This window comes from Manis javanica, chromosome 13 (genome assembly GCF_040802235.1).
Source record: "Manis javanica isolate MJ-LG chromosome 13, MJ_LKY, whole genome shotgun sequence".
Taxonomy (NCBI): Eukaryota; Metazoa; Chordata; class Mammalia; order Pholidota; family Manidae; genus Manis; species Manis javanica.
The window spans coordinates 79,448,756-79,466,472 of NC_133168.1; the positions used below are offsets into that span (position 1 = coordinate 79,448,756).

General features: G+C 55.3%; 1 protein-coding gene and 2 long non-coding RNA genes across 7 annotated transcripts; 1 reads left to right on the forward strand and 2 right to left on the reverse strand.

Moving 5' to 3' along the window:
• Positions 1 to 1,807: 1,807 nt before the first annotated feature.
• LOC140845523 (uncharacterized) lies at positions 1,808 to 5,103 on the reverse strand. The gene is made up of 3 exons (XR_012124353.1): positions 4,972 to 5,103; positions 3,891 to 4,067; positions 1,808 to 2,702 (listed from the first exon to the last, which is right to left on the reverse strand). It is a non-coding gene; the product is annotated as an uncharacterized lncRNA (long non-coding RNA).
• Positions 5,104 to 5,274: 171 nt separating this feature from the next.
• Positions 5,275 to 9,528, forward strand: LOC140845522 (uncharacterized). The gene is made up of 3 exons (XR_012124352.1): positions 5,275 to 5,392; positions 6,200 to 6,402; positions 9,364 to 9,528. It is a non-coding gene; the product is annotated as an uncharacterized lncRNA (long non-coding RNA).
• DACT2 (dishevelled binding antagonist of beta catenin 2) lies at positions 6,980 to 17,350 on the reverse strand. 5 transcript variants are annotated; one of them, XM_017644998.3, is made up of 4 exons: positions 16,867 to 17,350; positions 11,580 to 11,712; positions 10,252 to 10,491; positions 6,980 to 9,368 (listed from the first exon to the last, which is right to left on the reverse strand). In XM_017644998.3, exons 1-4 carry the CDS (start codon positions 17,101 to 17,103, stop codon positions 7,741 to 7,743), a joined length of 2,238 nt encoding a protein of 745 aa, XP_017500487.3. In that variant the 5' UTR covers positions 17,104 to 17,350; the 3' UTR covers positions 6,980 to 7,740. The 5 variants fall into 5 exon arrangements, with proteins under 5 accessions (XP_017500487.3, XP_036876800.2, XP_017500494.3 ...); XM_037020905.2 differs by lacking the exon at positions 16,867 to 17,350 and adding an exon at positions 16,522 to 16,834; XM_017645005.3 differs by lacking the exon at positions 16,867 to 17,350 and adding an exon at positions 16,281 to 16,479.
• Positions 17,351 to 17,717: the final 367 nt, after the last annotated feature.

Genomic DNA, 17,717 nt, shown 5'->3' on the forward strand with positions numbered 1-17,717 from the left:
GCCACAAGCTGATGGACCTCTCAAGCCTGGAGAAGGCAGGAATGCTTCTCCCCCAGAGCCGCCAGAAGGGACCAGCCCTGCCAACACCTGGATTTAGCCCAGTGACACCCGTGCCAACCTCCAGAACTGGAAGATGATAAATGTGGGATGCTGTAAGTCACTGCATTTGTGGAAATTTGCTAGAGGAAACTCATACAACCCCGTTGGAGTCACATGGTAGTGTCTAGGAGAATTCTTGCTCACGTGGACAAGAAGACGAAAGGCTGTTTAGGTGTTCCTTGCAGCGTGTTTCAGTCCACCCTAAGGGCCAAGGGCACAGGAGCCAAGCTGTCAGCGTGGGCCTGGTCCGGGCCAGGGAGCAGGTGCAGGTCAGGGCTCTGTGGCCGGGTCGCTGGTGTGTGGGCCTGCTCCTCAGGCAGAGGGGTGGAGAGGCTGAAGCTCGCACTGCAGTTCCCTCAGTAAATGTACTCCGCGGTGCTTGTCATCTGTGAGTGAATAAGCAGGCTGCAGAAAGAGGCCGCTGATGACGTTTAAATACACGAAGCAATGCTTTGCAGCGTTACGGGTTCCCACCTGTGTGGTAAAGGTATGAAAGCCTGAAACAGGCCTGTCTGGACTTCTTGGTGCGGAAGGGATGGGGTGGGGGTGGGCTTCCACAGGATCAAGGAGCTGACACATAGGCCCACGCTGACCTGTGTTGGAGCCAGGTGGTCCCGACGTGAGGGGCTGATGTATGACTTTTGCGTTTTTTGTATGTTTGAAATGCTTCAGAACTTAAAACATGTTTTTAGATAAGAAAAAGGCAATGAGCCAACAGAAACCAAGAGGTACAGTGACATGTTTCCAGTACAACTTGCAGTATTTAGTGGCAGCAGATTGTCTCCACCTGCCACCACGAGGGTTTATCTTGACAACCAAGAAAGACTCCAAGCCACAGGCTGGAACCAAAATCCTACCAGGAAGGCAGAGGCGGGACCAGGTCCTGGTCAGGACCTCACTGTGCACTAGGTGTTCCTGGCAGGCTGATGAAGCCCCGGGCCCCAGGGGCTCCCCTGAAATGAGAGCCTCCCCCAGGCCCTCGGGGCAGCACAGGCTGCAGGGGAGGCAACAGGGTCACAAGAAGCCATGACCTTGGACAGCAGAGCCGGTTTTGAAGTCAGGATGCCTCACTGTGACTTTGGACACCTCCTAATCCTGGCAGGGTGGTCACCGGGGCAATCCGTCCAGCATTTGCCTTCACTCCGTGCAGCTCTCCGAAACTGCGTAACTGTAAACGCCTACTTCACCTCCTCACAGAATTGTCCTGAGTGCAGGAGATTTTTTGCAGAAGCACTTTGTAAAAAGTGCTAAGTAAAAAATTAACTGTTCCTTGTAGATATTTGTTAAAAATAAATAGTAGATAATAAATGTCAGCCATTGCCGACTAAGCTATAAATCTCGGAGTTAATTAATACCTGCCTTAACCCAAATAGCTATAGGACCCTGAAAATCCTTTGACAAGCTATGTTCTTCCCAGGATTATCTGTAATATACGAAAAGAAGTTAAACTTGTAGGTACTTCCATTGGTTTTCCTAATCATCCAGATGTTTTTGGGGGGAGCACACGAGAGAGGCTTGCTAAGAGCTTTGATACAAACAGACTTGTGGGTCTGCCTGACTCCAGATCCTAAAACCCCCACTGTTTTGAACAGTTTGAACTTTGGCAAATTAAAAAGGTATTTAACAGCAAATAAATATACATAAGATTTAATGAAATTCTACTCCAGGAACTATTTTCTCATTCCATGAAATTTGCAGTTCACTTTGATAAGGTGAAGTACAGTCAGTCAGTCATAAGACCACTGCCAGAGTTGGACAAACAAGTTCTGACTCGCAGAGCCCAGCAGATCACAAAGACTGGTCCTCCCAGAGACAGTGGATGTGCAGTGCGCCCTCAGTGAGCTGGGCCCCCGAACAGTCAACCACAAAAGCTCGGTTGCAGCCACCATGAGGCATTATCCATATGCTCCAATGCCATAAACATGCTGAGCACTCTGTATCTTGGTGCTTTTGCAATAGCTTATTTCTACATCAGACAAAAACCTGCCATTGGAGGAAGGTCCCATGGGGCCAATGCACATTAGGTAGTAGAGACCCAGTAAAACCATCTAAAAGCAAGAGGACTGTTGGGTGCCCTGAAGCAGGGGTTAAACGCAGTTCTCTCTTCCAGGACGGAAGGAGCAAGACACCCAGTTTCCAGAGGCACGCAGACAGGCTGTCAGCTAGAGGCAGCTCGGATTGGTACTCCTAGAAGGGTTTCCAGAGTTGCAGACCGGGAGTGCCGGGGCTTTCAAAGAACTGCTGAGCATCCGTTTCCTTTTCCTTAAGGACCAGTCAGTGCCAGGACTGTTTGGGCAAGGGCAGAAATCCTCCTCCTCGGCTTGAGGATCAGCCAGTGCCCAGCACTTTAATAAGCAAGATTAGTGGTCTAAGCATCAGTGAGGGAGTCAGAGCGAGTTTATTCAGCACAGCGAGCCTACGCATTCCTTAGGATCAGAACAAGACCCTCCATGCAGCAAAGTAGACACTTCACAGACTCCACGCAGAGGCCCCTGCGCAAGCTCTGCTCGTCTGAATCTCGAGACACGTCCGGTCATTCTCCTCCTCCTCTGCACAAGTGCCTCCGTCAGCAGGATGTCCACTCTGGATGTGCAGCCATGAGTCTGTTGTTGGGGGAAAAGCCAAAATATCAGCTGGGGCTGATAGAACTACCCCCACTGGGGTGTCACTGTCACTGCCACCCAGGTGGCGAAGTGCGTCACAGGAAACGAAATCTGAAGTTCCACCATATGTCCCAGATGGGACAAGGGCATAGAGATGGGGGGAGAATAACCAGGAAGATGAAAGCCAATTATACTAAAGTTAATGTTTGTTGTTTGGTCTCCTCCGTATTCTACCCTTGGTTAGGGGACCATGGCAGAAAGAGACATAAATGGGGAAATAAAATAGAATGAAAAATTTACAATAGAAATACTGATTCGAACATTCTTATTTGTACAAGGGTGCTCTTCCTAAGAACAAGAATGTTTTCTTATCTCAGGAGGAATTCTCATTTCTCCCTGGTGTAAATGGGCTTTGCTGGGAAACCTCCCTGTTTCCTTTGCCTTCTGGGTCACTGCTGCTCTCTGCCTTCTGCAAGGAGCCCCAGGACAGCCACGAATTAGGTGTCTTGTCATCCATGGGACATCTCAGCCCCTCTCCCCTCGGCACTGGCCCCACGTGTAAGCCCCTGGTGAGCACCATGGCTGCCTGGCCAGTCTCAGCCCAGCTGGACGAGAGGCCTTTCCAGCCCCAAGCCGAATCAGGCCCCTCTCGCATCTGAGGGACTGGATGATGCCAGGCCCCGTGTCCAAGCGGAGCTCTGACGCAGCCTGCAGGGACCTGCCCAGGATACAACCCTCCTCACAGGGAACCTCAGGGAGCCAGTGGCCTGTGTCAGCCTTGCAGGGCCAGGCTTCTGTCTCCAGGGACAGTCCAGGAAGCCGAGCAGCACCTGGGCCACCTGGCCCCAGTCCCGGGACGGGATCAATATTGTCGCTGCCCTACTTCTGTCCCTACTTGGAACCAGCCAGAGAAAGCCAGGTGTGCCCCTGTCACTGACCACAGGGGAGGCCACTCCTAGCAGCCCAGTGGCAGCCAGGCCACCTGCCTGGGCAGCCTGAGCCCCACGAGTGTCCCCCAGGGCCCCTGCCCCCCAAGGGTCTGTCCCTAACTGAGGTCCGGTTCTTGTGTGGGGGCTTCCATTGCTTTCCTCTCTACGTATCTGCAGGGTATGGACTCTCCTGGACTCCCTGCCCACCAGGTTCCCACCCAGGACTGGTCAGCCTGGCTTCCACCCCAGCCCTGGGTACCTGCTGTCCCTCCAGACATCGCCCCGGACGCTCTCCTTCACAGGCAGCCTCCGTTCCCTCTGCTCCGGCCCCAGCCCCACCTGCTGGCCACCTCCTCAGGGTACGTTAATTGTCCTACTTTTCGTCCATTTTTGCCAACCAGACAGAGTGTCCTGCCCACAGCAGCGAGTGCAGTTCCTGTATACAGCAGGGGCTCAGTGAAGACACAGCTCCAGTTGGTGCCCCAGCTCTCCTCCTGCTAGTAGGAAAAGTGACTGGCCGGAGTGAGCATCTTTCCCCTACGGTCCTAACTGCTGTCTGCACATCCCGCTTTCTGCCTGGAGCCTGGAGGGGCGGCTTGGATGAAACACTTGCCCCTCGCGGTCTGGAGGCACCATGGGGCTGGGCCCTTCTAAGGCCTTCTCTGTCCACTTGCACGTGCTGCCCCTCACTGTGTACTCAGGTGCCTCCCGCTTTAACCCCATGAGTCCAGGGCCCAGTGTTATGACTCGCTCACTGCAACCACCTGCTGAGACCCCCCTCAGACACCGTCACCTTGCGGTCAGGGCTTCCATATGGGATCTGGGGGAACTCACACTTTCAGTCCATAGTAAAAGATGAACATTTTGTTTCCTTAAATAGCACAGTGGGATTTGCTAACCTATGTGGGGCATTTTCTCTGACATAATTAAACAGTTTTGTAATTCTTATAATTTAGTGATCCTCATATATTTAATTTAGCTTGAGTTTGATACTTAGAACTAGTTTATCCTTTTTTCATTTTTTTGCTAAAATGTTCTTATGTCAATCATCCTGGGAGTTATAAATGATTTCTAATGCTCCAAAAAGTCAAATTGTAAGTTATTAAAAAAAAACGCTTTAGGGATAAGAATGGCTCATCTGTCTTTGATGAGCAGGAGGCACTGGCCCCACACGTGGCACGGCCCCATGGCCCCTTCTGTGCGGGTGAGTCGCCCACGGTGCTTTCTCTTCGCTCCGAGGAACATATGCTAATTACACAAAACAGGCGGCTATGAGGTTGAACGCTGAGGGTCTCATGTTCTACACATGCTGCCCTGGACCACCTCCCTTCCTTAAATACCTTCTTTCCTGAACTCAGGGCATAAGACTCTGCTTTGAAATTTAGGGCTCCATTGTGGACTGACTCAGATCGCCTTCTTATCATCGATGCTCTGAATTTTAACTGGTTCTAAAGCATCTCCTCAAAGAGCCCTGGTGCCCTGACACCCCGGCCCCTGGCCCCTCCTGGTGGCCTGGCTGATGCTCACAGAAGACCGTGTTGACCACCCACCTCCAGAGAGCCCAACTGGCCTGCTTCTTCCCTGCCCTCGCCCTCCTCCGTGATGTCACCGTGACGTGATCATGACGGTGACCCTCTGGGCCGTGAGCCACTTCGCTGTGTGTCCTGTGGTGCCGAGCCCTCCCGCCTTTCCTCATGCTCCTCATCTAGGGGCCAGCCGGGCCGCTCTCAACACTGTCTTACTCCTTGTGCCAAACCCGAGGTACTGATGACCTTGTTTTGTAAAAGAGGGAGGAAGCCCGGAGGCTGTGGAGATGGCTGGGGCCCCGTGACTGCTCATGGCCCGGCGGGACCGGGTCCTAAGCTGAGTCCTGCTGCTGAGTCACTGGGGGAGCAAGGCACCTAGAACTGTATTTATTTACCCCAGTCCTGCCTGGGAGTCAGTGCAGAGCACCAGCAAGCAGGCAGCCTGGGGCGCCAGGGGGATGGGAGTGGGTGTCTGGGCCCTCAGGGTTGACAGGGGTTGGGGAGGCAAAGACAGAGACAGAGGGAAGGAGACGCAGGCAGGGAGGGAGGGAGGCCATGGCTGGTTTATTTGACTCTGAGGACCCTGCTGTGCATGAGCTCACCATGCTGGCTCTTTTGTTTGGAGTCTTGCCTACTCTGTTGGCCAGTCTGCTCCCTTAAGTTTCCTGGTTGCCAACTCAAGCCCCGGGATCCGATGGGTGGGAGTGCATTCCCATCTGCTGCTTTTGGAACCTGAATCATTAGTAAATCAAGCCTGGTTTTGGAGAAAGATAAATGCTGTCCGGAACCCTCAAGAGGCCCAAACCCAACACCTTCCCCACAACACTGATTCTACACGATCTTGGCAAGAGACAGGTAGATTGAGTTTCCTATCCTGGAAGACAAAGACAGGGCCTATTATCATGAAGGGGTGGGGGGAAGTCTGCATTGTCCAAATGCTGCATGTGAACCCCTAACTGTGTAAAGCTCCAGTAAGTACCAGAGATGACATGAAAGAGAGCCGAAGGGACTACATGAATGAAACCTCTTGCTGTCTCCCCAGAATGGCCAGCTAGGGACTCGGCTGTGGAGTCCACGTGGATGGAGGTGAGGGCCTGGACTCCTCACCCTGTCCCAGGAGCCTCGCCTGAGAAGGGTTCCTGCCAGAACCAGGTTCCCACCACCTCCTGACCACACGGATGAGAATTAGTCCATTTTAGCACATTATCCTGCCTAATAACTTTTCCAGTGAAACCCCCATCATGGGTGAGTTTGAATTTTTCTTTAAATATCAATAAAGTTTTTAAGAGCTTAAGAAGACCCTTTCCTGTTATCAGGCAAATTCCATGAAGTGCAAGGGGGAATTCCATCCAGACAGACTCCAGGGAATGCCTGAATTTCAAAGTCTGCTCTAGGCCCTTTGAAATAACTGAATTTTTGAGGTTTTACAGAAAAGAGCCCGTCCATCCTGTCTTCACTTTCAGAAACCTCAGCCGCCTCTCATCTTTTGCAGGTCAACTTCTTTGTTCTAAAATGTTAATGTCTTTAAATTGCACCCTGAAATTAGCTTCCTGTTACACAAATATCTATAAATCTACTAATATTTTGGTTGTTTTTCTTTCAAAATTTCCTGTCAACTGTGCATGGAGCACCTGAGAGGGTTTGAGGAAGTCCCACTCCCAGGCTCAGCGGCGCAATTTGCAGAAGCCTGGGAGGATTCAGGATAAAGCTGACTTGATGGACATAAATGCTGCTATCTGAGCAGACAGCTTCCCTGAAAATCCAACTTTCTCCTTGGGCAGAAAATGGACATTTCTTTGAAAAATAAACACTGAAAAAAATGTTATTTTTTTCAAGAACACTTTTATACTCAACTTGTGTGCTGGAACCAGAGTTTGGACCGGACTCACATGATGTGCATCTTCCCACCTCTGGGGAGGGCCCTACATGATGGTTGGAGGGGACCCGGAACACCTGCTTCATGCCAGCAGGGTGGCACGAGGGAGGTGGAGGTGAAGATCACAGCGTGATCTGGGCATCCATTCACATGGAGGGCTTCACCTGTGATTCATGCCCCCGCCCAATCTCCAGTACCCAGTCCTGTGACTCTGTCTTACAGAGAAGGTTTTGTGGGAGGAGTGGCTTAAAAGGGTGGGCAGACACTGCCCAGCTGGCAGAGAAAGCAGCCCTGAGGACAGGGGCCCAGGCATCTGAGGGGCCTGCCTGACAGCTGCCCGTCCTGGGAAGATGCTGACAAAGGAGAGCAGAGATGTTGGGGATGGTGGTAAAATCTGCTTTGGCATTCTCTAGGGAGGTCTCTACTGGGATGGGCAAATGCACCCCCACTGTTACAGTGACCCGGGGGTGCCCAGGGGACCCACTCACCATCCCTTCTGAGGGACTTGGGAGATAAAGCAAACTGGCGAGATGACCCCAGGCCCACACCCACGGTAACAGCCGGGTAGAGCCTGCTTTGGCCCACGGCCACAGAAGGCCCCTTTGTGCCTGCAGTGTGCCCCATGTCTGTGGTTCCACAAGGGACAGCTTCTCCTGGAAGGCCTGTCCCCTGGCCGGGGCTGGGGATGCTGTTCTTCCCCTGCAGGCTTACACCATGGTCATGACCTTCAGTGTGGCCGGCTGGGACCTGCGGATCTTCTTCTTCAGGGCCTTGGATGCTTTGATGCGGCACAGTTTTGGCACCAGAGGCAGGAGTGACCTGGACCTGGCGGGGGCCGGTGGGGGCTGTTGGGGGGTGGCCCGAGGCCAGGCCAGGCTGTGCCCACTGCCCCGGGCACCACCCTCCAGGTCACTGCCGCTGGACTCCCCGTCCCCAAAGCGGCTGGTGGTGTGATCGCTGGCCTGGTCCTCACTGGTCTCAGCAATGGTGGAGCGGAGCAGAGACACACACTCAGCCGAGTGCTCTGAGCCATCCGACTCGCTGCTGGCATGGCCGCCCCGGCAGGGCAACTGGGACCTGGCCCGGGCACATAAAGGTCGCAGTCGCAGGCCACCCCCTCTCCTTGCCATGGGCCGGCGGGGCGCCAGGCTGGGCTCAGGGATGCCAGCTGGTCGTGCCCTGGCAGAGACCTCCACCGCTGACAGCCACCTGAACTGCTTCCCCCTGGTCTCCCTGCCAGCCGTGGCGAGAGGGAGGGGGGCTGCCTCCAAGGGGAGCAGGGCCTGGGCCGACGCCCGGTGGCCCTCCCGGCAGGCCACCAGCAGGGGGATGAGGAAGGGCATCGGGTAGAGTCTGGGCTCAGAGCAGGAGCGGCCGGGTGTCTCCCCAGCCAGGGTGGGTCCCCTCCTGAGACCAAGCCCCCACTCGGGGGGCAGCTGGGGGGCTGCAGGGGTGCCCTGGGGTGGTCGCTGCCTCCCAGATCTCAGGGCCAGGTCCCCGGCCCCCTTCTTGATCTTCACAGCCTTTTTTTTGGGGTGGCCTGTTTTCAGCCCTGCACCAGCCACGACGGGAGTGCAGGCAGGGTGATGGGGGGCCAGCGCGGGGCTGTCCCTGCCCGCCTTGCCTGCCAGGGAGATGGCGGTGCCTTTCTGGCAGCTGAGAGCTGCCCGGGGGGCCCAGGAGCCCGGCTGAGGGGCGCCTGGAATGCTCTCCCCACGTGTACAGCCACTTGAGGGCTTGGGCCCCTCCTCTGGGAGGCTGCTGGGGCGGGGGGCGCCCACAAGGAGAGCAGGGCCCCACTGCTCGAGGCTGTCCCTGCCAGCGTCCCCCCTTGGAGCCACCCCTCCAGCTCCCACGCTCCCCGGGCTGCAGGCCAGCTTCTGCGGGCTGCCCTTGCTGTCTGCTCTCTGGCCGCTGGGCTCCTTCAGGCACGGGGGCCCCTGGTGCCCTGTGGGTTCCTGCTCACTCGCACTGGCCCTTGGGGGCATCCTGTGGCCCCGCAGCCGCAGCAGCCTGTCTATATAGGCTGCGGCTGGGCCAGCCTGAAGGATCTGTGGGGTCTGGATGGAGCTTGGGCCTGGGGAGCCGGGAGGGGGCTCCCTAGGGGGCGAGGGACTGTCCCTCTGTGGGGTCTCCCTGGTCAGAGCGAAGAGAGGGCTCTGCAGGGCCACGGCATGCAGGGGGCTGGGGTACAGGTATGCCTCCCTGCCACCTTTGGACACCAGGTCTTGCTGGTACTTGGGGTCCAGCACGTGGCAGAGGTGAGAAGCAGGCCTGGGTCCTGCGCTGGCTTTCTGGAGGCCCACCTCGGCCGCTATGACTCGTTCCAGGTCACCTGGGGATGAGAAATAAGGACAAGCGCGGATCAGCGATGAACCTAAGGCAGCTCCAGTGCCATTTCCGGACAGCTATGTGCCCAGGCAGCAGAAAAATGTCCCACTGGCTCCAAGGACATGACATTAAAGTATGTGCGCCACAGCCTTGCATGTGCCCAGATTCCAGCACCCAGTGCCAGCCACTCCACTTCAGTGAGAGCACCAAAGACTCAGGCGTGCCAGCCCAATGCTCTCATCCCCCAAGACGTGGAGAATGCCGGTGAGGTCGGACGGTGGACGAGGTCTTGGAGCAAACCTCCCCGGAGGTGGGCACAAGGAGGCAGGTGGAACGCTTGACACGCTCAGTACGATTGAGCGGCATTACTAAGCCAGGTCTTATATTAAAATCAATGAACTTTCTTATTTTGAATCAGTTGAAGAAAAATAGAGGTTGATCCCTGGGCCTTAGAGAGGAAGGTGCATGTGCCCTGAACAACCTCCAGGACGTGGTCCATGCTGTGCCCACTACAGTCACAGGCAGGTGCCAGTCAAGCTGTGTGGGGGCTTTGGAAAGGTTTTTAAAGACCTTTCTGATGCCCATTTTAAATAATAAGAAAAATGCTCTTTATTACAACAGCCCTGCTACAATGAGCAGAGGTGGACATTTGATTCCTACCTCCATCCCCAAATGAAGCAGACCTGCAGAAAGTGTGGAGGTACCTGTGGGGTCAGCACTGGCCACCCCGACACAAGGCTTCCCTGCTCTGTGCCCGGCAGTGTGGGGGTTGCCCCCAGCAGTCCCCCACTGCCCGGGATGGGACATGGGGTGCTGCACCCCACAGCTGCTCCCTCCCCTCCCCCCACCCAGGATGGCATCTTCTGTCCTTCCTGGCTCTCCTTTACCTGTGGACACCGGCCTGGGTCTGGCTGAGCCCTCCTCGGCGGCCTGGGGTCTCCAGGCAGACAGGGGAGCCCCGTGTACTGTGGTCTCGTCAGCTGAGCGGGGCCGGCAGTCCCCTACACTGGGCCGGGAGGTCAGGGTGGTGGGCAGCAAGGTGCTCAGGGAGGACACACGGTCACTGCATACGGATGTGCAGGAGGCAGACAGGGAGCAGGAGCCGCCGTCGCTCAGCTCGTAGAAGCCTAGGCAGGGTGGCAGGGGCGGTCAGTGGGCGTCCAGGCAGCAGGCCCGTTCCAGCCCATGGGGGCCCCTCTGTTGAGGGGTCTGCGTGGCCTCATCAAGGCACCCCAGGAGTGGGTGGCCTGCAATGCCAAGGACCTCCGCTGCGTCCACTCACCCTGTAAGGGCCACTGGGAACCCGTGCCAGCTAAGCCCCACTGCTCAGCCCTTTCTTGAGCAAGTGGTTCCTTTCACCCTCTGTGATCTCAAGCTTCCAACCCTTGGATGACAGGCCCCTGGCCTCTTTCTCCATCCCTGCCTAGTGCCCACATAGCTCATCTCAAGTGTCAGTCAGAGAAAGGGCAGTATTTCGGGGTAGTTCTCCCTCCTGGACCTGGGACGTGTATGAACCCAGACCGAGACATGATTTTCCAGATTTACAAAAGAGACAGTGCTGCACCCCGAGAGACACTGGTCTCCAGAGTCTGCCATCCAAACCAGTGTCTGACCAGGGTGTGGAAGGGGGTCCGTGGCTGGACCATCAGTCATCAGTGTCAGGGAGACTCTGATCATCTGGACATGACCCTTAAGGTTGGAGGGCAAAGGGCAGCAGGGAAGCACACTACATGCTTGCTGTCTTCCCTGACAAATTATATGGATTTCACACTGAAAAAGCTCATAGACTTAAAAAAGAAATACTTCTGCAGTTTCCTAAAACTGTTAGTCACAGTGTCCATGTCAATCCTAAACAGAACCCAGAATCTGTCTCAGCCCAGAGCGCGGTGAGAAACTCTTGGGGACGTTTTCCATTCAAAGCAATACTTTCCAGTTAAAACATCAATCTATCCTTCCCGCCCTCTTCTTTCCTAAGCACATTTAAATAAAGAAGAAAAGCCTTTCATTTTCATCCCTCCAGTAATGTGTGTTTTCAGGGTCCAGTCTGGCTCCTGACTCCAGGCTGGCCTGGGAGTAGAGGCAGGGGCGGGCTGAACCATTCACCACATCAGACCCCGGTCCTTGCGGGACAGGGTCCCCATGAGGGGTGATGGAGACAATCCCACTTTTGCAGTGCCACCCTGACCCTGAGCGCAGGCGGGCAGGCCTGGGGCACCTGAGCTGGGTCTGCTGTCGCTGTCCAGGCCCTCGGCGGAGGTTCTGCGCATGCCCAGCTGCAGCTCGCTGATCTGCTGGTCCAGCTGGTCCAGGTGGGTTTTCAGGCCGATGTCCTGGTGCCTTAAGTGGTTCTGAGCAGGGAAGGAACGTGAAACGGCACTGTTGTGAGTATGCTCCCTTCGACGTTTGCAGTGTGCATACAGTCGACACTCCACACGTGCACAGGCACCCTCCACCTCACAGCGCCCCACATGCACCCAAGCAGGGCCACTGCTCAGGGACACCTGAGGAAAGTCTAGTGACCCCTTCTTCCCCACAGGTTTTTTTTTTTCAAACTGAGGACTTTTTTAAATCAACCATTTTCAGTTAGGCATTTCTTTATACAGATACAGTGTAAAACAGCATATAAGGTAAAATCAGGATCACAGCAGCACCAAAACACCACTTTCTCCAGCGGGAACCTGGGAACAATTTCCAGCTGTTGCTCTCTGACTTCTGTGTGAGAATCCATTTTCCACACTCACACGGAATGGACCTGGGGTCTGCCGCCTGTATGCCTATTCTCTCACACAGTGGACCCTGGTCCATGCACCTGGGATGACTTCTCAAGGGCATAAGTAAGTCTACAGGAGAAAAAAAGGCCCCTCTGCTCCATATTCCTCTCTGTCCCTTATTACAGTGACATTTTGAACTGTCACAGGCTTTGCAGGCTGTTGGGGGAGTGGGGGACATAGCAAGAGGTGATGCCCATTGAACCCAGAGCTGCCGCAGCCTGGACTCTGCCCGAGGGTCTTTCAGTTCACATGTTCACATCTCACCCTGCCTGCAGAGCCTCTGTCTTCTCCAGGCCTCAGCTTCCCCACCTGTAAAGTGGATTGTTCTCTGTGTGTGTGTGTGAGTGTGTGTACTGTATGTTACACTTATAATACATGCATGTGGTTAATGCTCCTGATATATTCACACACACACTCATAAATAACAGATGCAAAACGACTGGCACTGAGTGTTTAATGAATGCCGACTTCCTTCTTTCATGTAAAACCATTGCCCTGTTTCCAAGTCTGCTGCCTAAGTGTCTTGTCTTGGTTGACAATTAAGTCTAAGGTGAATAATTATGAATGTAATTATGCAGTTCATCCTGTTTAAGAAACTGATTGGTTTGTATTTTTCTATAGGAAATGAGGAATCCCCGAGCTGCACCCCTGAGATGGGCTCAGGGGATTCCTTCAGTGATTTCAGAAGTGGGAGAACTCAGTCCAAGAGAGAAGCAGGTGGCAGTAATTTCCGGTTCCTATGAGAGAATTAGGTCAGCACAGGGAATTCTGACGCCGCCCCAGGTGAGGTTAACCGGTGCCGGGCCCAGACCCCAACGCGCCGCGCCCGGTGAGTGACCAACCGTTGTGCTCACCTCCACTTTTCTCCAGAGCCCAATTCAGGGGTCTCAGAATAAAACTTATTTATTATTTCAGAACAAATAAGTTTGATAGTAACAGAGTCTCGAGGCCACACTATTTATAATTGTTAATAATTATCTATAAACGTGACATGGCAAAAAGCAGTCCTGAATTCACTCAAAACGTTACACTCCTGGAATCACCCCAACTGGCCCAACACTCTGGCTTCTTACCTTGCACAAACTTACAAAGGGAAAACGTTGCCCAGGCGAACAGCCTTACGGAGTGCCAGGGGGACACACGGAATGGCATACCCAGAAACGGGCTTCTGGCTCGCTGCCACCCATGGCAAGGAACGCTCAGACTCAAGCAGAGGGCCAGTGGGTGCTCTTACTGTAAAGGACATTCTCTTTTCCTGGCATAAAATGAAACCATGGTACGGGTGGAAAATTAAGTTCCTCTGCTGGGACACACCCCCACAGCTTAATGCTTAAAAACCTGTAGTTGATGTCTCTGCCAAATAAGGGCATTGTCGTTCGTCTGAAGGGGGGCATCTCTGAACCCCTAATGTAGCTTCCTTCCTGCCCCTGCCCATCGCCTTCTCCCCGTCCATAAAACCCACCCCTGTATGCTCGTGCTGAGATTAACGGCACTGAGATTAATGTTTGGCCAGCCAGCCTCCAGCGGGTAGTTTCTGATTAATGCTGAGGCCACAGCCATCCGGGCTCAGGGTGCTCACAGGTGATTCACTGCGTCCTGCAGCCCTGCAGGATTGGAATCCCCTTGACCCTGCCCCACCCCCACGAGGTGTTTATGGCTCTGCTTGTCGTTAACTCCTTGACATCCGACTTTGTGCTAACCGTCAACAAAAGCCCTTCTGTGCCAGGAGTGAGCGTCTATATCCTGTGTTTCTCCAGTTAACACGCTGTTACGGAATGTCAGCGCTGAGCCAGCGTGGCCCTAGCTGCGAACATTCAGGCTGTCGGGGCTGCGCCCTGCGTCAGAACCTGCCGGCCACGGTTCCTCAGCGGAGGGATCACCTGGTGCACATGCAGATTCCTGGGCTCCATGCCACACCCATCAATGGGGACTCCAGGGCTTCTCTGGGAATCTGCATTTCACCAAGTGTCCCAGGGACCACAGAGGTTTTTATGACAAAAAGTCTGAGAATTTCTATCCTGGGAATGCCGTTCAAAATAAATATTCAACTGATCCCTTTCTCTGAACTCTTTACTTTTGACACCAGAGGAGAGTGATATGATTGCCACTTGCTTTGCCTTGGTTCCCGTCTACATTCGGCTTTCCAGCCTTCTCAAACCTTTATGGAGGAGGCAGAGGATAAAAATGAAAACTGCCCTGAAATTTCCTTGAAAGCTGAGAATATGCAAAGGAAACATTCAAAACATTAATTTTGCTGCATGTGTCCTGTAGGCAGGTAAAGTTACTACCTAACTTGAAGAGAAGTTGGTGAACCAGTCGCAAAGGCCCTGGGGGCATCGATCAGCCTCCCGGATAACAAGCAGGAGAGACCCAGAGAGGAAGCCCTACAGGTCCTGCGGGGTCTCGCCCTCCCTCGTGACCTTGAGTCATTCCCTGGTGAGTGCAGAGCAAGCAGGGAAATGCTGCCTCACGTTTATAGCCACAGAGGTGGTGCTTTAATGCCAGGACCTGCCAGTTAAAAGAAATCATTGCACTCTGTCACTTGCAGAACAAGTTGTGACCAGCCAAGCCAACCACGGAGAAATTCTTCGGGGTAAGATTTCACTGCAGGGTCCCCAGAGCCCTTTCTTCACTTCCATCTGTGGCACGGCCCCCACCAGCAGCACCCCCCTGCTGGGAGACGGAGCCCCCAGGCCCTGCCAGGGCATCCGAGCCTTTCTAGGTCAGTGTTCCAGGGCGCACTCGTTCACCCGTATGAAAGTGGGGACGTGGCCACTTCTCGGGGAGTGACGGATTCCCCCGGAGGGCATGACCCAGTGGGCACGGGGCTGGCCCAGCAGTAACGGTCGCTTTAGGCAGAGCTCATGGGGTCTCACTTGCTGCGAAATCTGTAACTGGGAGACGTTTAAATACTGAAACCATGTTCCCTTCTGTTACGGCAGTAAAAGCCGCTCACAGACACCTACCAAGCCCCTACTGTGCGCTCTTTCGGGACTTCAGAGGCGCATTGGCTAAGTGTCCATGTGATGGGCACGGCTGCTTCCCTAAATGCAGTTTAAATCCCAGAAATGCTCACGCTCATTCCCACTTGGGAAATCCCGCGGCACAAAGCTGCGGAGGATCAGACAGTTCTTCCAGCCTTGCCCCTGAATGGAGACCCATGACCAGGTCGGCCCCAGGTGGGGCGGGGCCCCATCCAGCTGGGGGTCACCGAGGTGCGCGGCCGGACTGCACAGGAGAGCCTGGGGGCTGCGCCCTCATTACGGAGCCGGCGTCGCTGCCGACCCCCAGTAAGGAGATGCGGGGGTGTGAGTCAGGCTGGAGTCAGGCCACGCGCTGGGCGGGTGTCCCCCGAAGTCAGTTACTCCTCTCGTTTGATCACATGATCCGTTCCAAGAACAAAGTCTCAAGACAAAGTCTGCGTGTTCCTTCTGGTCCCCACATTAAAACAAATTAAACAGAAAACCTGTTTGATCTCCTTTTCCAAAAGGCTACTTTAATTAGAGGCTGTACTCTCAGGTCTGATTTGTATATTCCTCGTGCCAAGTTAATCATCAGCCCTGCGCCTGCCCCTTTGACAGAGCAGTTCTCGGCGGCCCACCGCAGCTCCCTGCAGTCCCGGCCTGCCTGCACCCCGGCGGCCCTGTGGCCTCCCGGAGGAGCAGGCGTAGGACCCTCTGGGTGCTGACGTGCAGGCGGCCCGCGCGCTGCTCGACTGGAGAAACGGGGCGCGAGGGCTCTTCTCCAGGGCGGCTCCTTCCCTCTGGGCATGGGGAGCCGCAGGCCCAGGCTCTTTGCGGGATGTGCCAGGGCGGGAAGATAGCAGGGGTCTGGGAGGCAGCTCAGCACCCTGGGCTTTGCAGCTCCGCAACCCAGAGGCTGCTAGGAGCCAGCGGCCTGGCTGAGCTAAGAAGGTCAGGCTGCAGCTCTATCTTGGCCACTTTGTAAAGACGCAACTTTGAAACGGAGCGGATGTGAATTTCCAACTTAAAGGAAATTCCACTCAGAGTAGCAGAATTAACTCCATTAAATAGAAGTTTTCCTAGATAGCCTTTTAAAAATGTTTCCTTTAATAAACACTGTTCTACTGGAAACATCGAGTTGCTTCCAATACACAAAATGAACCCATACAGCAGAGGACTGACCTCAGGAGCGGCCGTCTGAGAGGCGTCCAGCCTGTGAAAAGGAGCTGGCATTCAGGGGCGGCCGAATAGTGCAGACAAGACGGACAATGGCGCAGAAACCAGAGCGGTCCGGGTCTACCACCCCGTGAGTCCCAGGACACACCTCTTTTTATAGGTCAGGTTTCATTTTAAAGCTGAAGCCGTCCTCATGGGGTACACGCTTTCCCCGACATTTTTGTTGCAATTACAGGACCCCACTCACCCTGAGATCCTTCCTGGGGACAATCGACCGCGCTCTGCTTCCCGCGACGGCTGTCCCTGAACCTACACTGCAGGACAACTTGGTAAAGGGGGCATATGATGCCAGGATCCCAAGTGACCCTCCACCCGGGGAACTCGATACAATGCGGACTTATCAGAGCCACACTGAGCCGCAGGAACGCGCCCTCAAAGCCGTCTGCGTGGGACTGAGTCGCGGCCACTACCAGGATGGGGACCGGGATACCTGCGCCTGGCCTCCGGGCGCGCTGCGCCCCCCGAAAGGCCCCGGCTCCCCTGAAGCACCGGGCTGGGACCCGCCCTGCGCCCTGCGCCCCACGCTCCTTACCAGCTGCTCCTGCAGCGCAGTCAGCGCCGCGTCCAGCCGCAGCTCGTGGGCGCGCGGGCCGCGTGTTGCTGGGGGCGCGGGCGCGGGGAGCATGGCCAGGGCGCCCCGCACGCGCGCCTGCTGCCTGGCGCGCAGCCCCTGCAGCTCGTGCAGTCCCGCGAGCGCCGCGCGCAGCCGGGCTCCCACCCTGCGGCGGTCCCAGCCCGCGGGCCCCGGCGCGCCGCCAGGCGCCCACATCCCTCCCGCGCGGGTCCTGGCTCCGGGCTCCCGGCCGTGCGCGCGGCCTCAGGCGCCGCCTCTCCCCGCCCCGGCCCGCAGGTCGCCAAGGTGGGGTGGGACCTATCGGTGGCCGCGGAGGGCGGTGTCTGCACACGCCCCAGGTCCGCAGCCGCTGGCCCGCCCCGTCGGCCCAGCCCGCGCCTGGACGGAGGGACTGTGACCCCCGGGGGCCTGCAAGAAGGGTAGGGCGCAGGGGTCAGACACCGGGAGAGGTGTGCTGAGGTTTTAAAAGCTCTTTAAAAAGACACATTCCTGGGACAGTGTCACATTGTAAGGACCGTGTTACATCATAAACTCATGAACCTGAAAAACATCCTCTTTCCTATTGCATATCTGTAGTTTGGAAACCGCAGCCTTCTTTTTCTTAAATAAAAGCTTTATTGAGCAATAATTCGCATACCATACAGTTCACCTATTCAGAGTGAACAATGGTGGGCTCTTAGTATAGTCACAAAGTTGGGCAACTATCAGCACAGTTAATTTTGGAACATTTCCACCGCTCCCAAAAGGAGCCCTGTACCCACTAGCAGTCACCGCGTTCCGCACTGCACCCCATCCTTCCACAACCACTC

Excerpts from the sequence above, each read along its gene's own strand:
- DACT2 (XM_017644998.3), bottom strand. The coding sequence starts at position 17,103 with ATGTGGGCGCCTGGCGGCGCGCCGGGGCCCGCGGGCTGGGACCGCCGC. Across the intron at positions 11,713-16,866 it reads CTGCGCTGCAGGAGCAGCTG|AACCACTTAAGGCACCAGGA; the intron begins GTAAGGAGCGTG and ends TTCCCTGCTCAG. Across the intron at positions 9,369-10,251 it reads ACCCAGGCCGGTGTCCACAG|GTGACCTGGAACGAGTCATA; the intron begins GTAAAGGAGAGC and ends TCTCATCCCCAG.